Genomic DNA, 24,072 nt, shown 5'->3' on the forward strand with positions numbered 1-24,072 from the left:
GATCGCTTCTGATAGCTTTGCGTGCGCGTGCCCGAGACGGCAACGGCCGTTGCGGCGCCGCTGTAGTGCTTTGTCGCCATAGCGACTGCCCTTGGCAACCGCGAAGCTCTGCGGTTTCGCGGGCTGGCTCTGGGTTTCAGCAAAGATCCGCTCTTCCTTTCACTTCCCTCCCGACTGGCTTCTTTTTCCTTCCCTTTTTCCCGCCCTCCTTCTGTCTCCCCCACCCCCCGTCCCGCTCCCCTTTCTCCAAAATCATGGCGGGCGGGATTGGGGATGTTCGGAAGCTTTTCATCTTCGCTACTACCCAGAACTACTTTGGTATGATGTCGGAACATAGGGACCATACCGCGCTGTACAGCTGCCGTGAAATCAACAACTTCTTGGATGACGGAAACCAGATGCTCCTCAAGGTGCAGAGATCCGACGCCGAGATCTCCTTTTCCAACACGGTATGGTTCCCAGCACCCCTGTGCTGACTTCTTCCTTCACGCCCCTCCACCCACATTAGGGATCCCTGGTCCCTCTTGAACCTCACGGGACTGATCACGGTCAACGGCCCAAGGCCGTTGCCGTCTTAGCTGCACCCAAGAGTGCGTCGGCCTCGTGCTTTAGCGCGTAGGTGTCCAAGGACCTGATCGCACGAGGTTCTCTGCCCACCGATTTGATCAAGGAACAGTATTTTTTCTAGCTTTTGTTTGTTTGTTTTCTTAAGACCTCAGATGGGTTGTAATTAAAAAGAAAATAAAAATTTAGTACTTTTAGTTATTTAAATTTTTTTTATTTCCTCCCTTTTGAGGTTCTTTGTGGCAAATTCTAGTGTGTCTTTTTTTGACTTGCACACTGATTTTAATGTTGCTCGAGGGTAAGATTAGTTAGTAATTAAAATCTTTTATGAAATATGATGCGTTCCAAAATAAAGTTTAAATTCTTTCTTGATGTACAGTATGTGCTGTATTGATTTATTTACTGCACTGCTCCCTCCACTGGCAGGAGTGCTTAAGACATGGTTGCATTTACAATCAGGACTCATATATATGTAAATTTCGAAATAACACACTGAAGACAATTGCCTCACATAGTAAAGGGGCTGTGTAAATGGATGAAAGCTAACAAATGAGATATATCATCAACTTCTTCCTCACCGTATTCACACATATCCCTAAACCTAGCAGAGTATTTGGTACAGAGCTGGCCTTCAGTGCATTTTTATTGGATGATTGGATCATTCACCATCTTTATTCTTGAATTAAATTTAGTTCTATTCAACAAATGTTTATTTTGAACTCAATATATACATGATACTTTGCCAGGCTTGGTGAGTTTACAAAGATATAAAGAAGATGGATAATTAATGCTAACATTTATTTTTTTCTTTACACTCTGCCAAATACTGTTCTAAACACTTTATATCTACTAACTTAATATTCATGACATTATAAGATAGGAACTATTTTTATTCCCATTTTATGGTTGAGAAAAGTAAGGCACAAATGTTACAGCCTAAGTGTTGTCTATTCTGCTTCTCTAATAGATAGAATAATGGGGAATAAAAACCTGCCTCTTCCTTCCAGAGCTGTATTCTGGTGGCCTGGAATGACACAAATACTCAACTAATTATAAAATAGGGGCACACTGTTGTAAATGCTATAGAAAGTTCAAATAGAATGCAATGGGAAAACAAGATGGGGAGGAGTTTGTAGCTTTAATGGGATATTGAAAATTGAAGTTATAACTTTTTTTTTAAGTTAAAGCTATAAGTAGTAGAGCCCAACAATGTATGTTATTTTTCATCATACATCACACTACAGATTCTAGTCATTTTTGAAAATGTTTTTATGTCCTAACTGCTTCAGATACCTGAGAGCCATTATGATTTAATAAGTTAATAAGTCAACAAATATTTGAGTGCCAGGCACTGTTCTAGGTGCAGGGGATAAATCTGTGAAAAAGTCAAAGTCCATGCCCTCAAGGTCTAACATTTGAGTAGACAATAAAACAACACAAACAAATATATAATGTGATACTGTTTTGAGTACTCATATGTACTGTTAAGATAAAGTGGAGGAATGTTATAATAGTGAGGTGGGGGTAGGAATCGGAAACTACATTAAACTAGGTTGTGAGAGAAAACCTTTCTGGTTTAGTGACCTTTGAAATGAGATCTGAATGATGAGTTGTAAGCAGACAAGAGATCTGGGGAAAGCAAAAGAAATGGTAAGTACTGAGGCCCTGAACTGGGTCTCATTTGGTTTCAAGGGGCAGGAAAAAAAAATCCAGGGTGAGTGCTGAAATGCAATGAATGAAAGGAGAGTACGGGAGATTAGGTAGGAGACTAAGGCACAGGCTGATCATTTAAGACCTTGTACACTATTTAGGTTGAAAAAGGAAGTCTTTGGTAATCTTAAGCAAGAGAAAGATGTGATCTGGTTATGCTTTAGGACAGGAGTAGGAAAACATTTTCTCTAATAGGCTAGATAATATTTTAGGTTTTGTGGCCACATCATCTCTGTAGTATTACAACTCTGCTGTGGCATGAAAGCAGCCATAGAAAATTGTAAATGAATGAACATCATTGTGCTGGAATAAAACATTACTTAAGGATACTGAAATTTGAGTTTCATATATTTTTCATGTGTCACAAAATATTATTCTTTTGATTTTCAAAAAAATGTAAATCATGTTTAGCTTGTGGGCCATACAGAAACAGGCAACAGGCTGTAGTTTGCCAACCCCTGAACTAGCCCAACAGAGGATGGAGGTATATTGCAACCTCAGAAGAATAACTTTATACCTTGAAGTAATAGTTACCAAGTTAATGTCAGTCAAGGGGAAATAGTAGTTACCAGTGGCAGGGAAAACTGGAGAAGAGGCAATTAGGAATGCTGATTCTCAGTTTTCCTTTTCTCAGCAAATGATAGGCTGTAGCCAACTGATGTGTTCCTTCAACTCTGTTTGGCTAGGACAAACCTCATTATCCTGACTGATGCCTTGCCAAGTGACTATGATTGCTGTTTTCAAAGCATGATAATAAAATTGTATTTTCTGAAATTTATTTCTTTAGATGGTGGGAGGAGGAAGTACAAGAGCATGTACTGTTTAATTAATTAAGAGTGAAATTTAAAAATCTACATATCTGCAGCTTGTTGCACTCACTTGTTTCTAATAGGAATAAAATGATCATAATAGCAATAGAATTCTAATGTGTGAAAATGAGAGTTTGTGAAATACAGTAACCCAGAATAAGGGTCAGCTGCCTCCCAGTGGCTAAAAAACATAATGATTAGGAGTAAAGAAAAGTAGCATGAAAGGTCACATCTGCAAGGTATTCTTCATACACAGCAGTGGCCTTGTTGGAAAACTTTTTAATGCATAGACTTTGCTTCCTGGAAAAAAAATGAGAATAATTGTGAAAATGTGTATATATAATGCAAAAGCTTCCTTTGGGCGGTATACCTTTCAGTTCCTGAACCAGTTACTACGCATGGACCTATTTTAACAGGTTTGCATTAGTGATAGCCAGTTCCAGTTTCAAAGAGTTTAGTTATATGACAGTTTAATAAAGTAAAAAAGTTTGATGCTCAAACACTTTAATGAAAACTTTTTGGTTTAGATAAAGATGATTTTAGGGGATAGGCAAGTTAGGTTTGATTTTCTATACAATTTAAAAAGCACCCTTTAATGCTGGTTCCAGAAGAGATGATAACTAACACTTTTTTTGGTTATATTTTTGGGGTTGTTCTTTTATTTTATTCATTTCAGTCATGTAGCACAAACTGACATACACATTTAAAAATTGTTAATAAAAACAATTATAAACTAATCAGTGAGTTATTAAAAACCAAGTAAAACAGTTTTTCCCTAAGCACTTCTTGAAAGAAGGCACTGTACTTATGATTGAGGGAAACCTCAGTGTGATTTCCTGTGGCTTCTTGTATGGGTTAGTAGAGGAGGGCCATACATTCTCCAGAACAGACTGGCACATGGACAGTTGTAATTACAAGATAACTAGATAATAATGAACAAAACCATGATAATTAACACTTTTGTCATAGACTTTCTGGGATACAGTGGAGAAGTATGTTACTCATCGTTGCATATGTGAGACATACAGGTTTGATCTCTGGCATCACCGTATCTGGCTGAACTGCAATAATTACCAGTGTATTTCAACAATATTTATATAGTGTTTTATGTTTAAAAATCACTTATCAAAGTAGCTTTATGATATAAATCACATAGTGGGATACATTTTTAAACCCAGGTTTTTTTTTAATGCATTTTTTTTTGTTGTGAACTTTAACATATATACATAACAGTGATAACTTTCAAAGTATGATTTAACAAGTAAGTAGTCAGCAAATTTCAAAGAATGTCATGGGTCACAGTTCCACAACTTCAGCTATTTCCATTATTGTAAAATACAACATGCATACAGAAAGGTTAACTTTCGATGTACAGCTCAACAAGCAGTTATATAGGTAATTTCAAAAATTGTTATGGGTTACAGTTATACAGTTTCAGTTCTTTGCTTATTATGCAATATAGGGTATATATTTCAAAACACAATTCAATAAGTAGCTATAGAGCTACTCAAAGGATATTACAGGCTATAGTTCCACCATGTCATTTACCTCCTCCTAGCTATTCCAACACTCCAGTACCTACAAGCATATATGTGTATATATATATATATACATATATATATATATATATGTTAAGTTTCAGTATTCATAGACCTTTGCTAAATCTTGTCTTGTTTGTGCTACCCTTTCCTCTCACTTAATCTGTTTCTCCATCTTCAGGGGTGTCTAGGCAGTGAGCACCCTAATCTGTTCATATTGAAAGGGGGTGTTGACAGTATGGGGAAGGAGGCTGCGTCTGATTGTTGTTCTTAGGCTGTTTCCTCTGGTGAACCCAGGTATTTTTAAGAAGCAGAAATAGATTAGTTTTATTTATTTTTGAGCTAATTATTTTTCCTAAGGTATTGAATTACTGTGATGCAACATTTTATGGGAATACTTGTTTCAAATGTTACATTTCATGAAGATAACATTAAAAATCCTTTGTTTATTACTTTAGATTGATATTGGTGACACAAAAGATAAAGTGTTGGTATTTTTCAAGCTGCGACCTGAAGTAATCACAGATGAGAATTTACACAGTAACATTCTTGTTTCATCAATGTTAGAGTCGCCTATTAATTCCCTTTACCAAGCAGTACGGCAAGTTTTTGCACCGATGTTGTTAAAGGTGAGTAAATTAAAGTATATGTATGGTCGTGGTTCTTCTACACAGGCGTTTGGACAAATGTATTTCCATAAACACATAAATACATGTTTTGAATATTTTTTTTAATTAAAATATTTTTTCTTAGCTTTGAATTTTAAAGTAAGCTTTGTGACAAATAGAGGAATTAGAGAAAGGTCTGAACTGCAATCCATGTCAGCTCTTATATCTCTGTACTAAATGATCTTCATAATGTTTTAGCTGCTGAGAGGACTTCTGTCGCCCCTATGAATTGAGGTAGTGGCAGGCTTTGAGTGAGGCCAGCAGTATTTAGAGTTAGTTCTTTAAACAGGGTTTTAGGAAATCAGTTTGATTGGAAAGATTTTAATCAATGATTGTTCTAATCTGCTTTTATTTAGGATCAGGAATGGAGCAGAAACTTTGATCCTAAACTTCAGAATCTCTTGAGTGAACTAGAAGCTGGATTGGGGATAGTTCTACGAAGATCAGACACTAACTTATCAAAAGTGAAATTTAAAGAAGATGACACACGAGGTATGTAATCATAGCTTAATCAAAGAAAGTTAAAATGATTGTTTCATTACATTAGTAAATAAACATATTCTTCTCAGATTTTTTTCTCATGGTTTTGGAACTTCTCTGAACCTGAGCTTCTTTTAAGTGAATCGATTTAATACAGATTCGTAGAAGAGGAAAATGTAATCTATAACAATGTGTAGTTCATGGAAATAGAAAGTAATTGTGTATCTTGCAAAGATAATAGGTGACTTTTATTTTAAAATGTATTTTATTTGATAATGTCTAATTATAATTTTATTGCAGTTATAAATTACTATTCATATGAATAATTACTATTAAATGAATGACTTACACAAATCATTATTTTTATCCTTTGCTTAAATGGTAAAATAGAGACTGAAACTCATAGATCTGGAAAGAATATGCAGTTATTTCCACCATGTTATTAGGCATTGGAGATTGTCCAGTTCACTGGGAAATTTAAAAGCAAATTTAAAATTAAGCACCAATACAAAGTGTTAATAACAGGGAAAACTGTGTGTGTGAGGGAAAATATGAGAACTCTGTATTTTCTGCATGATTTTTCTGTAAACCTACAACTTTTCTAACAAAAAAACTTTTAATTTGTTTATATTTTGAAATGAAATTAAAAATATTTAGTGATTAAATTATAATTATTTCCAATTTGGATGGTGTTCAGTGGCATGAATGGTATTGGAATTAGAATTAGGAAAACTTTGTGGTAGAGAAGCAAACCACATATATACAAGATGCAAAATGGCTGTATAGATAGGAATGGTTTGCAAACACATAAAGAAATCATCCTGAAATTTGAAATAAAGTATAAATTTGGTGCTGTTAGTGTTTCCAGTTGGCTTAAGTAAAAACTTCCTGTTGATAGAGGTTATAAAATTCATTTTCTGTGCATCTCCAAGAGTATAGGAGATATGCATGTATATAGATATAACCAAAATCTGGCTTTCATTTTTAGTTAGTAATTTTTTTTCCTCTTTACTTTTTCAGGTATTCTTACACCGAGTGATGAGTTCCAGTTTTGGATAGAACAAGCTCATCGTGGAAATAAACAGATTAGTAAAGAAAGAGCCAGTTATTTTAAAGAATTATTTGAAACAATTGCAAGAGTATGTGATTCATACATAGTTATTTATCAGGCTTATAAAAGTAACTTAGGTTTCAATTTTTACTGGATTTACCTTTTAAAATCTTGATTTTAAACAAAATAGATCCTTCATATATGGTAGCATATGCTTAAGAGGTGTATTTAAAATGAGTAAAACTTAGAAATCCAAAACTTAAAAAAAAGTTAAATTCTCATCTGTGGTAAATACTGTTCTCAGAAACGTAATCACTTTAATGCAAATATATAAGGAAAAACCAAAAACCTACTATACTAATAGAGGTTTATCCATGTACAGCTAATACATTCTTTTGAAAGAATGTTCTCTTTACTCAAGTTAACATTTTGAAGTAATCTGAAATAAAAAGTCTTCATTTTTTATATTTATTTGATTAATTATTCCTTGTTGTAGCTACATAGTAGTTAAATCAGTGGCCATTTTAAGTTTGGTTAGAAAGAAGTATTTTCAAAACCAAAATATAGCAATTTGCTAGTTCTCAGTATTATTTCAATAATATTTTACTGGAGTATTTGAAAGGTTTTTAAATTTTTTTTGTAATGATAATGAAATATAGGATAATATGTCTTGTATTATGGTTGTATTATTAACATAACAGTATATAGCACAATAAATGAATGCATAAAGATGTGAACAAAAATGAATAGTATATGTATGGATTTAAGGCATCTCTGGTTGGGAGAATAAAATTAATGAATCCAAATTTAAAGAAAATTAAGCCAAGAGTATAAAGAAATGAATAGACTTTCTGTAATTCTTTTTGTTTTTCTTCTTGCTTTCATGACATTTATGTTTGTGAAGAAACTTGTGAGATATTTGCATAAAGAAATAATATATCATCTGGTAGAAAGAGAAGGAGAAAATAATATGGCAGATATCAGAATTGTGAGCAGTTGAAAAAGTCCTAGAACACTTTGTATTATCCACTGTACAAATCTGATCCTGTTTAAAAATGAATGCTTTTTGGTTTTAGGAGTTTTATAACTTGGACAATCTGTCCTTACTGGAAGTTGTTGACCTGGTGGAGACTACCCGGGATGTTGTTGATGATGTGTGGAGACAAACAGAGCATGACCATTATCCTGAGTCACGAATGTTACATCTCTTAGACATCATAGGTACTAGTAAAGACATGAACTTGGGGAATGCTGGGAAGGCTGTTTTGTTTTGTTTTGTTTTTTCCCTTTAAACCCTTACTTAAAATGCTCTTTAATGTAATCATCATTACTTAAAAGTTTTAACTCTTAAAGCAAATCATGTAGAATTGTTTAAATAGATATTTGTATATAGTTAGTAAATTTAAATCATATATGACAGATTCTTTGACCATTAATAGAAGTAAATTAACAAAGATTTTACTACCTAAGCATATATTTAGGCTTTATTTTGAAATGAAATGAAAAATTCTTTAAAATATATTGGTTTATCTGTGAATATTAAAACTGCATATACCCTTGACCCGGGAAATATGCCTTCCAATATTCTTGTAAGGAAGTATCAGACAAATACCTAAAAATGTATGTACAAGGATATTTATTTTAGCATTTTTTGTAATATCAGTAGAAGCAAATTTCAGTTGAGAATTGATTTCATAATGCTGTGTCCATACAGTAGGCTATGCAGTAGTTAAAAAAATTGTTTATACATTTCTACTACATTAGAAAGATGCACATGAGATTTAGAAAGATGCAAAAATACAAACTACTGTGTGTGTGCATTTAAAAAAATATTTGTTCATATAAATAAAGGTAGGAACCAAGTTAATGGCAGTGCTCTTCTAAGGGTGTGTGTGCATGGCATTTCACAGACCATTAGTTTGCTAATTTGGGTATTATTTTAATTTTGTCTCAAGCATGTATTACTTCTATAATTATTCTGTAAAAAGATATTTATTTCCATTAAAATGTTTGCTTTTATTATTTTAGGTGGCTCATTTGGAAGATTTGTTCAGAAAAAATTGGGAACTTTGAACCTATGGGAAGATCCTTACTACCTTGTGAAAGAAAATCTGAAAGCTGGTATTTCAATTTGTGAACAGTGGGTGATCACTTGTAATCATTTCACAGGTCAGGTGTGGCAGCGCTATGTTCCTCATCCATGGAAAAATGAAAAATATTTTCCTGAAACACTTGACAAATTAGGCAAACGCCTTGAAGAGGTATCAGTTTGATTATTTGGATCTTTTTAAGTGTGAAGTAATTATTCACTTGCTTATGCAAGTGTTTTATAATTAACAAGTACTACACATCTGATAGAAGTTATTTATAGTTTTGAGGGAACAAGATTTAAAGTTTGTGTGAGATAATTTAACAGTCACCTGGCATGGTGCCAGGTGCTCAGTGGACACCAAGTGCTAATTTCTGCCTCTTTTCTTTTTCTTTGTGTGTGACTTCAGTCAACTTTTTAAGTGGTAAATGTCTATTTTGCTCTTTGCTGTGAAGATAATCAACCTACTTTTCCATCCATGGATGCTCTGGGGCATTCTCTTGGATGTTAGAATTGTTTTAAACAGGGACAGCTTTTTTAGGGGACATGTGGAAATATTTGAAACAGATACTTAATTTAAATAAGTAATGGGTTTCAGTATAGAACTATTATATTTAGCTTGGAGGGAGAGACAAAATGAGAATATGGGATTGCATAGGTGACTTTCACTTAATGCTGAATGTTCAGGGATTTTTTTTTAACCCTTTACATTATGGAAAATTTCAAACATACACAAAACTAAAAAAGTATAATGAATGCCTGTGTACCCATCACTCAGCTTTTTTTTTTTTTGGCTTTTATAAAAGGGGGTTTATTTGGTTATACAGTTACAGTCTTAAGGCCATCAAGCCATCACTCAGCTTTAATAGTCACTGACATTATTCAGTTTTTGTTCTATCTTTGCCTCACTGTCCACGCCCCCAGCCCCCCTTTTATCTTGCTGGAGTATTTTTAAAGGTAATCTAAAATATCAAAGACTTTTACCCTTAAATACTTCAGTATGTATCAAACAGATTAGGATTTTAAAAAACATAGCCAAAATATAATTATCATATCCAACAAAATGATAATTTCTTAATATCGTTTTGTATCTAGTCAGTGTTCAATTATCCTGATTGTCTCACAAATGCTTTTTTTAAATAGTTTTAATAAAAAACAGTTTCCTATTCCTAGTTTTTCTTTTTTTTTATTAGAGCAGGTGTAGTTTTACAAAAAAAAAATGCAGATGTACAGAGTTCCCATATACCCCTCCCCCCCACAGTTTCCCCTATTAATAACATTTTGCATTTGTGTGATATTACCTTCCTATTTCTTTATGCTGTTTATGTGTTGAAGAAACTGGGCATTTGTCTTATGGCATTTGCCGCCTTTTGGATTTTTCTGATTATATTTTTTTGTTAGTATGTTTCTCTCTCTTACTTTTCCTATCAACCACTAGTTGGATATGAAGCCTTGATTAAATTAAGGGTCATGTTTTTTTTTCTTAAACAATAATACTTCATGAGTGATATCATATAATTCTTTCACATTACATCAGGAAGGTGGACTGCTGTGTCTGGTTTTCCCACTTGTAGTGGTTAAGTTTGAGCAGTGCGTTCAGACTTGATATGCCTGATCCATATCTCATAACTTTCTTCACCTTTTTTTTTGTGTGTGTGGGGTTTGGTAATATATAGGCTTCTTTGTTAACACATTAAATTATAAGATCTACTGGTAGGTCTGATAACCACAGTAATTTCAAAGTAATGGTGAGGATAAAGTATATTTCAAGAAGTCTACAAATAAAGCAATAGGTTATGAAATTATCTGTGATTTATATTGGTGACAGTCACAGGTACACCTAATGCCTCTGTACTTTGTTGCCTACATTGGTAATTGCAAGGAATGCCAAGTTTCAATTACAGATTTGTGAAAATAAATAAGAAATAAATTGGGAAAAAAATCATTTTTCAATCCAAGTTCCTGGACGCCTGATTAGGAACCCTGCATACCTGATTAGGAACCCTGCATGATGAAGCATCTTGACTGTTAGTCAGCCTCCTGGGAAGATTTGTAACTTGGGGGCCGTCACAGTACCTACCTTGTAAGGTTGTTGTGGGAACTACTCTGTCAATATTTTATTCATTCATTCATTCATTCATTCATTCATTAACTTTTTACTTAATAAGTGAAGCTAGTAGTCATAGATGATCATGAGAGGTTGCAAAATGGTGGCTTTCTAATTCTGTTGTTCTTTTTGCTTTTATTATTTATTCAGCAACTTTTTGATTATCCTGACATATAGTTTGCACAATAATGGCATAATAGATAATTGCTTCTTTCCTTTTATTTCTCAGTTTTGAGAATGAGTTAGTGTTATAGTAACTTCTATAGGTGACCAATGAATTTTTTAAATAGTGTCATTATGAACATATCAATTTTTGTATTTTATGTTTCAATCCATAATAATAATAATAATAATAATTATAATGCTCAAGTTGTTCCATCTATGGGTGTGAGAATCCCTTCAAGTTGTGTCCTCTGTCATTTTGACATGACTCCAATATTTCTTTGTTAAATTCTTTACTTTCAGGTCCCCAAAATGTACCAGCCCATCTCATACATTTTCTGTCCCATACCTAGAATTAGCCATTTCTCCAAGGAGCCTGATTCTCCAGTAGTGGTTGCTGCTACTTTATTAACAATGCTTTTAGGTCTTTTCAGTAGGTAGAACTGTTAAATATGTATTCTTTTAGTAAGAGAAAAATAAATAATTTGCAACTCAGAAGATGAGTTCTTCAACCTTTTTGATTGTTGCTGGGAAATTTAAACACAGTAATATTTCTTTTCCACCTGTTTGTAAATATACATAATAGGGCTGTTAAAATTTCATTTTTGAAATGCAATCTCATGCAGAGTAATAAAAAACATATTTTTACTATAATAAAGAGAAACTCTAAAAATTTACCAAAAGGTGCTTTAAACATCTTATATTTACATCTTACATATTTTCAGTATATTTGAGCGTGCTGATTGATCATATGTGCTGATACATTTTGAAAGTCTTTGAGAATCACTTTGGTTATTGAAGAGAGAAAGTTCTAATGTTCAGGAATATAGTTTCAGTTTTATTCTTCGTTTCAGAGAACTTAGTTTAAAGAAATTCTTGCCCGGTAGTTTTAGATTTTAGACTTACTTTGTGCATGTTTTTTTATTTAAGTAAATTTTGTTTTTTTAATATTTTACGTTTTAGGTCTTGGCTGTTAGAACAATTCATGAAAAGCTTCTCTATTTTTTACCTGCCAGTGATGAGCAAATCATATGCCTGGCTCGAGTATTTGAACCTTTTACTGGTTTGAATCCTGTGCAGTATAATCCATATACTGAGGTAGAATATATATGTGTGTGTGTGTGTGTGTGTGTGTGTCTGTGTGTGTCTATATAATTTCCTGTTTGTGCTGTTCTTTTTAAAGATTGGTTTTGTAAATAATTAAAATCTAACAATATTTTTAATTGGTTTTAGCCTTTGTGGAAGGCTGCAGTCTCTCAATATGAAAAAATTATTTTACCTGCAGAACAAAAAATAGCAGGAAAATTGAAAAATTATATTTCAGAAATTCAAGACAGCCCACAGCAGGTAAAGTATTAAACTATTTCACTTTTAACATCTCCCTATATTTTAGGAGATATGTATATACATATATATATATATTTTTTTTTTTTTTTTTACTAAGAGGTAATAAACTCACTGTTAATATCTCCCTATATATATTTGCTAAGGTGATCCATTTTGGATGAACATACATGTATTTTATTTTATATTAGCTTCTTCAAGCATTTTTGAAATATAAAGAGTTGGTGAAGCGTCCGACTATAAGCAAAGAATTGATGTTAGAAAGAGAAACCTTACTGACAAGACTTGTGGACTCAGTTAAAGGTAAGCATTTATCAGAGATTATAGTGTTTGCTTTATAAAATATTTTTGTAGCCTGCTTTTTTCTTTGTTGCACATCATTTGGGATTTATACTCATATTCTGCATCTATATGCTGAAGATTAATTTACTATTTCTCTTATAAATGACAGATTTTTGGGGTTAACACATTAGTTTCCTTCTGTTTCTCAGTTGATACAACATTTTATGTAGAGCTTGGTTCATGGAATAAGCTTAGTAAATCTTTGCTGAACGTGTGTAATCATTTTATTTTTTATTAATTTTTATAGATTTTCGATTAGACTTTGAGAATCGGTGCCGAGGAATTCCTGGTGATGCATCTGGACCACTTTCTGGCAAAAATCTTTCAGAAGTTGTCAATAATATAGTTTGGGTTCGCCAGTTGGAACTGAAGGTATTAGCTTTAATAAAAATTGAAGAATACTAATTTAAAAATACTAAATTAAATCAGATAGAAGGCACTCTAGAATTATAGTGAAAGCATTAAAAAACACTTTTTGTTTTCCTTGGCATATCCACCTAATAAGTGTAGATGTCTGAAAAAGTTTGCTGAGGAGGTTCTAATTGTTCTTCTCATTCCTCATATAGAGATTTCTCAAATCATTTATCATTCCTGCTGCGGTAGTTCCGGATACATGTCTTCTTCCTTTCTTTTCCTTTCTTTTTTTAAGCTTTACTCAAGAGGAAAGCATCCTTTATACTGCATTAAAAAATCCTTTGAAAATATAGCATTTAAAAATCTTAGTAGTTGCAAAGTGTATCTGCAGGCACGTTTATGTAGCTAAAATCACTTTAGACTGAAAGGAAGTTAAAGGAAGGGTGAAAGGTGATTATGGCAACATTGCCTAAGGCAGTGATACTTAAGACCATATGATTATCTTAAAATTGATCTAAAAATCTTGTGGACTTACTAATTAGTATGTGATACAGTGTCCTGCATTTGACTCATATTTAATAAATATTGGTTAAATGGTCTGTGATTAAGAACAAAAAGGCAGAGTATTATAAAGGCTAACATATTTGAGAATTCTAATTATTCAAGTTTGTATTTTTGGTGTTTTATGTTCTGGAATGTTCTGCCTGATTTGTCAAGTCAACCTTCCTGGGTGCTACCATGCTTTTTGTACAGTTGTGGAGGAAAAGTACTTCTCTCCCTTAATTGCCATTCAAATTAGCCTAATTATTGTTTGAGTCATTAACCAGGACATTTGTAGCTGAGGGACAAAATTATTACTGAACATGTTTAGGAATATTACTGAAGGTATTGATTGGAATTTCCTCTGATAATCTGTGGGGCACACACGTTTTGGGACCTGACATTCCCTTGCCCTACAATTCAAATTATGTCTTGTATGGATCATGCTCTTGTATTTTGATAGTCTGAATTTATATAATTCAAGAAAAGTAGGGGTTAATGTTCTTATATTCCCTGTTAAATTTTAAACTTCTATTTTTTATAATTTCTGATTCATAGATCAGTCAAGGAGGGTCATTATTTTATGCTAATTTTGTTAGAATTTAAATAATTCATTTTCTGGTAATTTGACTTTTTAAGGTAGATGATGCGATCAAGATTGCAGAGGCTCTTTTATCTGACTTGTCAGGATTTCGATCATTCCATCGAAGTGCTGAAGATCTTTTAGACCAATTTAAACTATATGAACAAGAACAATTTGATGATTGGTCCAGGGATATTCAGTCAGGTTTATCTGACTCCAGATCTGGTTTGTGGTAAGTATAATGTACTAAACAGTGAAATCTACACAAGAAGCTTTTTTTCTTATGTTATTAAATCCAAATGGCAAGATAGAATTAATCATCTCTATTCTCTACTTGCTACAGCAGGCTTCAGGCTTCCTTTAATTTTTTTGTGGTTGTTTTTGTTAGTTTTAGATCAACTTTTAAGTAATTAAGGTTGAAAATTTTTATGATATATTTAACTGCGTGCCCTTGCTTCTTACCTCCGTTCCTCAGATTTGCAGATTCCCATTTTGGAATTAGACTTTCCCCCTCTTCATGTATTTTTACTTTTGATATTCATATATATTTTCTGCTATATTACATTAATATTATATATATATAAGTATTGTGAATGGTAAAATTTTATCAATTTTAAGCTCCTTGTAACAGAATATTTCTTCATGGTACCCAACATAGTAAAGCTTTGGTAACTGTTTATTGAGCTGTACTGAACTTAATTTATTGATTAACCTAATTATTCTAATAGATATTTAATTTAAAATGGATGATCCAGAAAAAAATCATTGTTTCTTTGTACCTCAGGTCAACTTTTCTCAGCATATTTATATTTTTAGAAGTTTGTCATATCTTTCTTTAAGTACCTGTGTCCATAATATAAAGTTCTGTTTATTTCACCTCTACTGCTATAAAAGATAATTAGGTCAAAAGTGGTAGCTTCTTAAACTGAGTGAATAATTTTGTGTTTTTTTCCTATATTTAGAACTCTGGATTGGGGGGAAGAATAGAGGAACCAAAGGGTGTTAAGGCATAATAATTATAACTGTATACCATTGAACTCTTATCTTCTTATCCTGGGCCTAAAATATGTATGACAGACAAAAAAAAAAAAAAAAAGCTGTGTTCAACTAATTTGGAAAATTTCTATACCCCAACCCTAGCCCTGGAGATCCACCCTGTCTGGTAGCACACCAAAGGTCTCAGCCCTGCTGTAAAGAAGGCTGTTTAACTCTGCTCAGCCCAGTATTTCCCATTTGGCCATGAAGTTCCCCTTTGCCTCCTCTATTTTGGTGTGAAATCTATTACTGTTCTGTAAATCAGTGTTCTTTGAACATGTTTTGGGAAATGTTGTATTTAGAAACTAATTTTGTCTGTTTCAGAGGAATATGATTAGTCTCAAATAAAGGCAAAAAAGTGCCACTGTTGTAGTTCATTGACAGACTTTATTTTTATATAGAAAAGTTTGGACTAAATCATCATTTAAAGCCTTTTTAAAGATCTGCTCTTATGCTTTGTTTTATGTGCTATTAAGTATCTGGATAGATTTGTTGTTTGCTTTTTAGTAACTGTAAATTCTCTTAATTTTGAAAGTGATTTGAAAGAATGAGCATTATATAAACCTTATCCTGAAAGAAAGGGGATGAAAACATAATACCTTATACATAGTTGAGCTCAGCATTTTTTCAATCCATGCAGATTTGAGTACCCCAGAGTCAAATTTGTTCTTAGAGCGTTTACGTGAAACACAGAGAAAGGGCAATCCTTAGGTTGTGAAGTAAAGGGTAGAAGAGCAAAACATTTGAATATCTGTACTCTTAACTATTTTGATATGCTTTATCATTGTTCCTTTAATAAAAGCAGACAGGCTGATTAAAAAAAATCTAAAGTACCTTCTGGAAGATGAATCGAAACCTTTTTTCTTTATGGTGGGTGTGATGTCAGTTTTGAGTCCTAGCTGAAGGTTAAGAGATTGATTTTTCTGACTTTAAAACTGGTTGAAATATTACTGTGATGATAATGTGGATATTGCAGTTTGTTATGAAGAAAAGAATTGTGAGATAATATGTGAAGAAAGTCACAACTTTGAAACTATACTTTTCAAGAAATTTTTTTACTTTAACTTCGACTTACATAAAAGTTGTAAAAAGTATAGTATTAGTCATCAGTCAAAAGAATGAGAACATGAAAACTTAAAAAAATGTTCATTTTGCTTTTCAGTATTGAGGCTAACAGTCGAATTATGGAATTGGATCCTAATGACGGGTCATTAAAAGTACATTATTCTGATCGTTTGGTGATTCTTCTCAGAGAAGTTCGTCAGCTTTCTGCACTGGGCTTTGTTATTCCTGCCAAAATACAGCAAGTTGCAAATATTGCCCAGAAATTCTGCAAGCAAGCAATTATTCTTAAACAAGTATGAAATTACGTTTTTGAAAACATGTCTATTTTGAGTTCATTATATTCAAGTAGAATATTTTAAGGACTTTGCTTTCTACTCTTGATTTTTTTTTAGGCTAATAGGATAGCACTGCTAATTCTTGTGAAATTATGATTTGCTAAATGACTGTGCTACGAAATTTGCTTTGTAATACAAATATGTAGAAATTATATTAGTTTTTATGTTGTAGTGTTATTTCTTTTCATTCAAAAGCATTTGGAAAATAGAATATTATTCTTTTCCTCTCTCTTTCTTGTCTCTTTTCTTCTCTCTCCTTTCTGCCTGCCTGGCTGCTTACCTTCTTTCCTTTCATCTTACTTGTATGAATCTTAAAGAACTTTCTAATTAAAGGGTCCTCTGCCTGTCTTCTAGGGGCAAATTTTTAGAGAATTACAAGGCTGAAGGACTGGTCTCTGTTTCTAGTCATTTCCTTAATCTTTCTCTTTTGCACTTTGCTGTTATGCCATTTCCCTGTTTAAAGCCAACTGCTATTACCTCATTGTATATCTTCTTGGCATGGCATGTATTTTTTAGGATCCTCACATATAATTGTGGCTGTTGAAATATCTGACTCTTTGACTTTCAGAGTGTTGGTAGGTACCAAGTTGGAGAACATATGATAGGTACGTCTGAAAGAAAACCTCAGGAATCCACATAATAATTTGGGAAAGGGGAACATAGATTCTGGAAGTAACTGTGTCCCTTCCGTTAATGCTTAATTGTTGTAGCTAAGAGGGATCTAGTCATTTTCTTATTAAACGGTTGGTTTTGTATTTGCAAATGTATTCAAAAATATATTCTGATGAGAGTTGTTTATTATGAATGCACATTATTTATTTGAGGTTACACAAGTAAGTTCCACTTTCAGGTGAATAACCTTTATGTGGAATCCTCTTCTTTTTCCTCATCTTATTGTCTAATTTCAACTTATCCTGTAAAATCTGGCTCTAAGGTATCAACCCCATCTTCCCTGAATCTCTCGTTTATGTTCAGTAGAGTTGGCAATGTTCTGCTTTCTCCATTACTCTACCTTGTGGGTATCTCAATTCATTTATTTAGTGCTTACTGTTTGCTAGACCATGTTCTTGGAGCTATCCTTCTAGTAGGGGAGACAGATAGCAAATACAAAGATACATAATATGATGTTAGGTAGTGATAAATACTGTGAAGAAAAACAGGCCTGTATGTTAATTCTTTTCTGATGGTGTCAAAGACTTCTATTTTATGTAGGGTGGTCAGGGTAGATCTTGATGAAGAGGTAACATTTGAGAAGAAATAGGGCATAAAATGAGCAAAAGAACCACACAAATATCAGGAAGAATAATATTCCAGGCAGAGAGAATGACGTGCACAAAGTTCCAAGAGAGGACTCAGTATGTTAGAGTAACAGCAAGGAGGCTAGTTTGGCTACAGTGCAATGAGGGAGGATTGTGGTCAGGCCAAGAACCAGTTTATGCAGGATCTTATATTCCATGGTGAGGGGATGGGATTTAGATTTGAATTTCATTCTTAAGTGTATTGGTAAACCACTGAAAGATTTTGGGGTAAGAATTTTGGAATTTTGTATTTTTTTCCTCAAGCGTATTGGAAGGCATTGGAAGATTTTGAGTAGGGAAAAGGTGAGAAATGATTTATGTTTAAAAAACACCAGTCTGGCTGCTTTGAAAAGACTATAGGAGGTCATGATTCGAAGCAGAGACCAGTTATGAGACTGTTGCAGGGGTCTCTGCAAGAGATGTGGGTGCTTGGATTGGTGTGGTGTTGGTGGAGGTGGTGGCATGTGGTGGTTAGGTTCCAGATATATTTTGAAAGTATAGTCAATAGACTTTGCTGATGTAAGATGTGAGAAAAAAGTTGAAGATGACTCTGAAGATATTTTTGTCTGAGAAACAAGTAAATGATTGTGCTTTATACGAAGAGAGGAAGGAGCAGGTTTGGAGGGATGCAGTAATTAAGAATTCAATATTTTAGCTCTTAGCATGCTTTAGTGGTCTCCTCTCTTCTCTATGAGACTATGAACTTTTTAATTCCAGGGATCAGGTTTTATAATCTTTCTTGAACTAGCTTTAAGACATGACTTGGAAAATTAGAGGAACTCAGTACTTATTGTTGGTTGCATATATTAATACTTAAATAAATACCATATTGGAATTGAAAAACTGTTAAAGATAAGGATTGAGAAAAATTAAAATTTCCATTCAAATAATTAAAAAAATGAAGAAAAATGAAAAATTAAGTATGTTTTAAAAAAAATTTTTAATTTTAAAAATTTTTGTTGATTATTGCTAATTGGTCTTTTTCTTTGTAGGTGGCACATTTTTACAATTCTATCGATCAACAAATGATTCAAAGTCAGAGACCAATGATGTTACAATCTGCTTTAGCATTTGAACAGATAATTAAGGTAAATGATTTTTTATGTTATTTTAGATTTACATGTGAAGTGTTTTTATTTCTTAGTTTTTTGGTATACCCTTCAGCTTAACGTAGCCATTAATCTAGGCTTAATTTTGCTTCCCAATGACTTCCTTCACTCTTAAAAAGTAGCATTTGCTCCAACTCTACTTTTCAACTATGATGATGTTTCACATTTTTTTGGTACTGATAAATATGTATAAAATATAATTTGTATGATATTATATTTACTTACCCACTGAAGTTTATGGTCTTTATATACAGGACTTTTTAGTGCCTTTCCATCATCTCTCAGTTTGAAATTTTAAGACTTATTTACTCTATATGACGTCCACACAAACAAAATTAGGATAATCCACAATATTTAGAAAAGTGTATATTGTTGTATGACCGCTAAAGTTTTTAAATCTGTATTTCTAGTCTTTACAGACATAGAATATTTAAAAAAATAAGTAGAAGAGGAATACTCTCTTTTATTCTTTTTAAGTTTGAAAGTGAGTAACTAGTTGTGTCAGGTTCCCCAAGACCACTCCCATGTTTGATGATTTGTAAAGAGGACTCACAGGACTCAGCATTTGGTCATATTCACTGCTGTGATTTATTGCCATGAAGGATACAAAGTAAAATCAGCAAGGGTTGAAAAGGCACAGGGATGAAATCTGGAGGAATGCAAATACAAGCTTCCAGGGTTCTTCTTTCAGTGGAATCACGCAGGACATACTTCATTCCCCTAGTAACAAATTGTAGCAACACACGTGAAATATTGTCCTACCAGAAAGCTCATTAGACTCTTTGTGCCCAGGGTTTTTATTGGGGGCTGGTTATATAAGTACCCTCTGCCTAGCAAGTATGAAAATTCCAGATTCCCAGAAGGAAAGCAGTTGTTCCAGTGTCAACCATATTGTTTGAAGAAACAGTTTGGTAAATTGAGCCACTTTTAGCAGTTAGGGTGGTAGAAATCCTCCTTAAATTCAGCTTCCCAGTTGCCAGCCAAGAGCCAGCCTTGTAAGCAGGCCTTTCGAAGGATAGCAGTAAGGACTATATGTTGATTCTTTTCTGAAAACTAATTCTTAGGCTTAACATTTACTAGGAGTTATATAATTCATATTACAGATGTTATTAAAAACATATCTTTCTTATTACAAAAGTTTGATACATGTTTATAATGGAGAGCTTCAAAAATTATGGGTAAACAAATATAAAAAAGGCCTATAATCATATCACTAAGAGATGGCCATTCTTAACAGTATGGTGTATATTGTTTTGATCAATTTTTCTCTTAGATTTACAAGCATACTTTTTGAAAATGGGATCATACTGTGGTCTTTTTTAACCTAATATATAGATTGTTTTAATTACAAGCCTTTAGAACTTTTTCTTCTGTAACAAATATATTCAAAATAATATTCGATGATTTTTCTAACAAGGAAACTTATTTCAAGGAATTGAGTAGAAGTAAATAATTATATTTAATATACATTTCAAGAGACATAGTATTGGATAAAGGACTAAAATAGGAGAAGAGAACATGAAGGTTCTGTGTAATTCTCTGCTCATTTACTATCTTGTAGGATAATCTCAGGGCAGGGACTCTAATTTATCCATCTTCATACTTCCCACACCTAGCACAATAGCAAGTATATAGTAATTACTCAGTAAATGCTTTCTGAACTGATTTACAGAGTACTGTGTTGCATTTATTATAACAGTTCAGTTTAATTATTCATTAACTATTTATTGAGAGTTTACTATATGCCAGCAACATGCTGTGTCTTACCACTTAACGCTTTGAGTAAAGTGTAGCAACCTCCCATTTTGATCCCTTCTCTCCTATTTTAAAAATATATTTGTCTTAATCTTAAATATTTCCTCTGCATACATTGAGTACCACATCACCTGGTACTATAATTTTTAATTCATGAAATTTGACTTAAGAAACTCATGAGAAGGAGAATAATTTATTATAAATATAATATACTCATCCCAGTGTTCTTCTCTCCTTTCTGAAGTTCCAGGCCTTCTGTTATCATTTCCTTCCTATTTAGGACACTTCTGTTAGCCATGCTTTAGGGGCACATTTGCTTGTGACAAATTTTGTTCATTTGCTTTGTTTGAGATTGTCTTTATTTCCCTTTCATTCTTGAAGGATGTTTTTGCTGTATATAAATTTAAGCTTAGTAATTCTTTTCTTTTGGCACTTTAAAGCTGTTGTTCAACTTCCTTTTGGCCTCCATGGTTTCAGCTGAGAAATCTATCATCTGAATTGGTGCTCCCTTATAAATGATGATGGTTTGTGTCTCTCTGGCTGCTTTCAAGAGTTTTTCTTTGTCTTTAGCTTTCAAAAGTTTAAATAGGATGTGTCTTGGTATTACATTATTTAGGTTTATCCTATTTGGGGTTCATTTGGCTTCTTGAATATGTGGATTTATGTCTTTTGCCAAATTTGGAAAATTTTTACTCATTTTTCTGAATGCGTTTTCCATTTCCTTCTTTCTCTCCTCTCCTTTTGGGATGCCAATGATATGTATATTAGTACTTTTCTTATTGTTCAACTTGTCCCTGAACTCTGTTCATTTTTTTTTCAGTCTATTTTCTCTGTTTTTCAGATTGGGTAAATTATTTTCTCTCTCCTCAAGTTCTCTGATTCTATCTTCTGATACCTCCATTTTACTATTGAACCCATCCAGTGAGTTTTAAAATTTTGGTTATTGTATTTCTCACTTCTGTACTTTTATTTGATTCTTTGTAATTCTGTTTATTTGTTGAGATTTTCTGGGTTTCTTTTGTTTGTTTGTTTCAAGAAATTTTGTAATGGCTTGTTGAAGCATTTTTTGATGGCTGCTTTAAAAATTCTTGCCAGATAATTTCAACATCAGATTCATTTAGGTGTTGGAGTCTGTCAATTGTTTTTTCTCATTCATGTTGTGATTTTTGTAGTTCTCGGTATAACAAATGAATTTTTTATTCTATTCTGAACATTTTCGGTATTATATTTGGAGATGGTTCCTTCTATTTAATCTCATTTTAGCAGACAGTCCCTTTGTTGAGGTATAGCAAGAGGGCCAGGTAGATGTGTATGTTTAGTTTCCTGCTGTGCCTTGCTGATACCATTCGAAAGAAATGGAGCACTGATTCACCCTCCCTCATTGCAGAGGTGTAGGGTAGAAGTTCAGCTTCCTTTTTGGCCCCACTGACATCTCTATGAAAGTGGGGCATTGACTTACACTGCCTCATTGTCTACAAGTGGGTGTGTAAGCTTAGCTCCCTGCTGGACCCCATTGATACCAGGGAAAGAGGAAGTGGAGGACTGATTCATTCTACTGTATTGCTGCAGGGTGGGGTCAGAAGCTCATATTCCCATTCAGCCCTGTTAACACTACATCTGGCAGGGAATTGGAGCTTAGCCACCTGCTTCTGCTAGGTAGGAAACAGAAGATCAGTTCCCTGCTTGAGGAACTGAAACCAGGAGAGAGTATGGTTTTTTCCCACTGGTGTTTGGCTAGAGTAGGATGGGTGTTGCTCTAAAGGTTTTCTGTTGTTAGGCCACCCTTTCCCTAGTCCTTTGGCTAGAGGGAACAGCTTCTCCTGGAACTTTTTATCTGTGACTGTGGGCAGTTCTGTGTTAGAGACCTCACCAGCACCCTGTCTTGGATATATGGGAGGAAATAAGGAAAACCAGGGAACTTCTTGTATATCGTTCCTCAGTTCCTGAGTTTCTTAAGCTGTCTGCCTTTTGCTTCCTACATTTCAGAATCTTTCTATATATGTTTGTTGTGTTATAACCAGGCTTTAAGTTGTAAGAGGGAGGATCCGAGGGCAATGGGGGCTCTTCCATCTTGGCCAGACTTTCTTATCATTTATAAAATGGAAAAATTATTATATGCCCTCTTTATTGTATGTCAGTGTTAGGAATATTTGCACTTATGATGTAGAATATTCAACCTTTTGGAAAAAGAAATGCTATTTAAATACTAAATGGCATTTGTTGTACCCTAGAATGCAAAAGCAGGAAGTGGGGGAAAGTCACAGATTACTTGGGATAATCCTAAAGAATTAGAAGGTTACATCCAAAAACTCCAAAATGCTGCTGAACGACTTGCAACTGAAAATCGAAAACTGAGAAAATGGCATACTACATTTTGTGAAAAGGTAATATTTTATTTATAAAATTGAATAATCTATGAATAGTTTTATTCAAAAGTAATCATGATATAGTTTTAAACAACTTTTTGAAATAATTTTATACTTAAAAAAAGTTGCAAAAATAGTGTAGAATGTTCACCTTGCCCTTCACCCAGCCTCCACTAATATTAACACTATATAACCGTAGTACAGTTATCAAAACCAGGAAATAGTTTTGAATTTACAGCTGTTTTCATTAACATCCTTTTTCTTTTTCCAAGATCCAGTCCAAGCTCCCACTTTGCATTTAGTTGTTTTGTCTCCATATATCTCTTCCTCCTCAGTCTTTCCTTATCTTTCATGACCTTGATACTTTTGATGAGTACTGGTCAGTTATTTTGTAGAATGTCTCTTAATTTGGGTTTATATGATGTTTTTTAATAATTAGATAGAGGTTATGCAATTTTGGCAGGAATATTACAGATGTGTTGTTTTGCCTTTCTCAGTGCATCATATCAGGAGTGATATGATGTGTTTTATTATAGGCTAAGCTAACTTGATTACTTTGTTAAGGTGGTGTCTGTCAGTTTTTTCTCTGCTGCAAAGTTGCTATATTTTGGGTGGTGCTTTGAGACTGGCTCTCATTTTTAATAGGTGGTAGTTCTTATGAATATTGATCTGCTTCGACAGCAACAGCGTTGGAAAGATGGACTACAAGAACTGAGAACTGGTTTAGCAAGTGTAGAAGCGCAGGTAAAATATATTTTACTTTGTGTC

The 24,072-nt window shown here is 33.4% G+C and overlaps 1 protein-coding gene across 1 annotated transcript in view; it reads left to right on the forward strand.

Annotated features, from left to right (window-relative positions):
- Positions 1-254: 254 nt before the first annotated feature.
- DYNC2H1 (dynein cytoplasmic 2 heavy chain 1) overlaps positions 255-24,072 on the forward strand; it is a 419,160-nt gene continuing 395,342 nt past the window's right edge. The window contains exons 1-15 of the mRNA XM_037841237.1: positions 255-449; positions 5,080-5,250; positions 5,646-5,781; positions 6,790-6,908; positions 7,897-8,041; positions 8,849-9,081; positions 12,142-12,276; positions 12,412-12,525; positions 12,714-12,825; positions 13,112-13,236; positions 14,398-14,573; positions 16,539-16,734; positions 19,067-19,162; positions 23,170-23,322; positions 23,950-24,048. Of these exons, the coding sequence (XP_037697165.1) occupies positions 255-449; positions 5,080-5,250; positions 5,646-5,781; positions 6,790-6,908; positions 7,897-8,041; positions 8,849-9,081; positions 12,142-12,276; positions 12,412-12,525; positions 12,714-12,825; positions 13,112-13,236; positions 14,398-14,573; positions 16,539-16,734; positions 19,067-19,162; positions 23,170-23,322; positions 23,950-24,048 (2,205 nt within the window). The remainder of the gene's footprint in view (positions 450-5,079; positions 5,251-5,645; positions 5,782-6,789; positions 6,909-7,896; positions 8,042-8,848; positions 9,082-12,141; positions 12,277-12,411; positions 12,526-12,713; positions 12,826-13,111; positions 13,237-14,397; positions 14,574-16,538; positions 16,735-19,066; positions 19,163-23,169; positions 23,323-23,949; positions 24,049-24,072) is intronic.

Source organism: Choloepus didactylus, chromosome 6 (genome assembly GCF_015220235.1).
Source record: "Choloepus didactylus isolate mChoDid1 chromosome 6, mChoDid1.pri, whole genome shotgun sequence".
In the NCBI taxonomy this organism is placed as follows: Eukaryota; Metazoa; Chordata; class Mammalia; order Pilosa; family Megalonychidae; genus Choloepus; species Choloepus didactylus.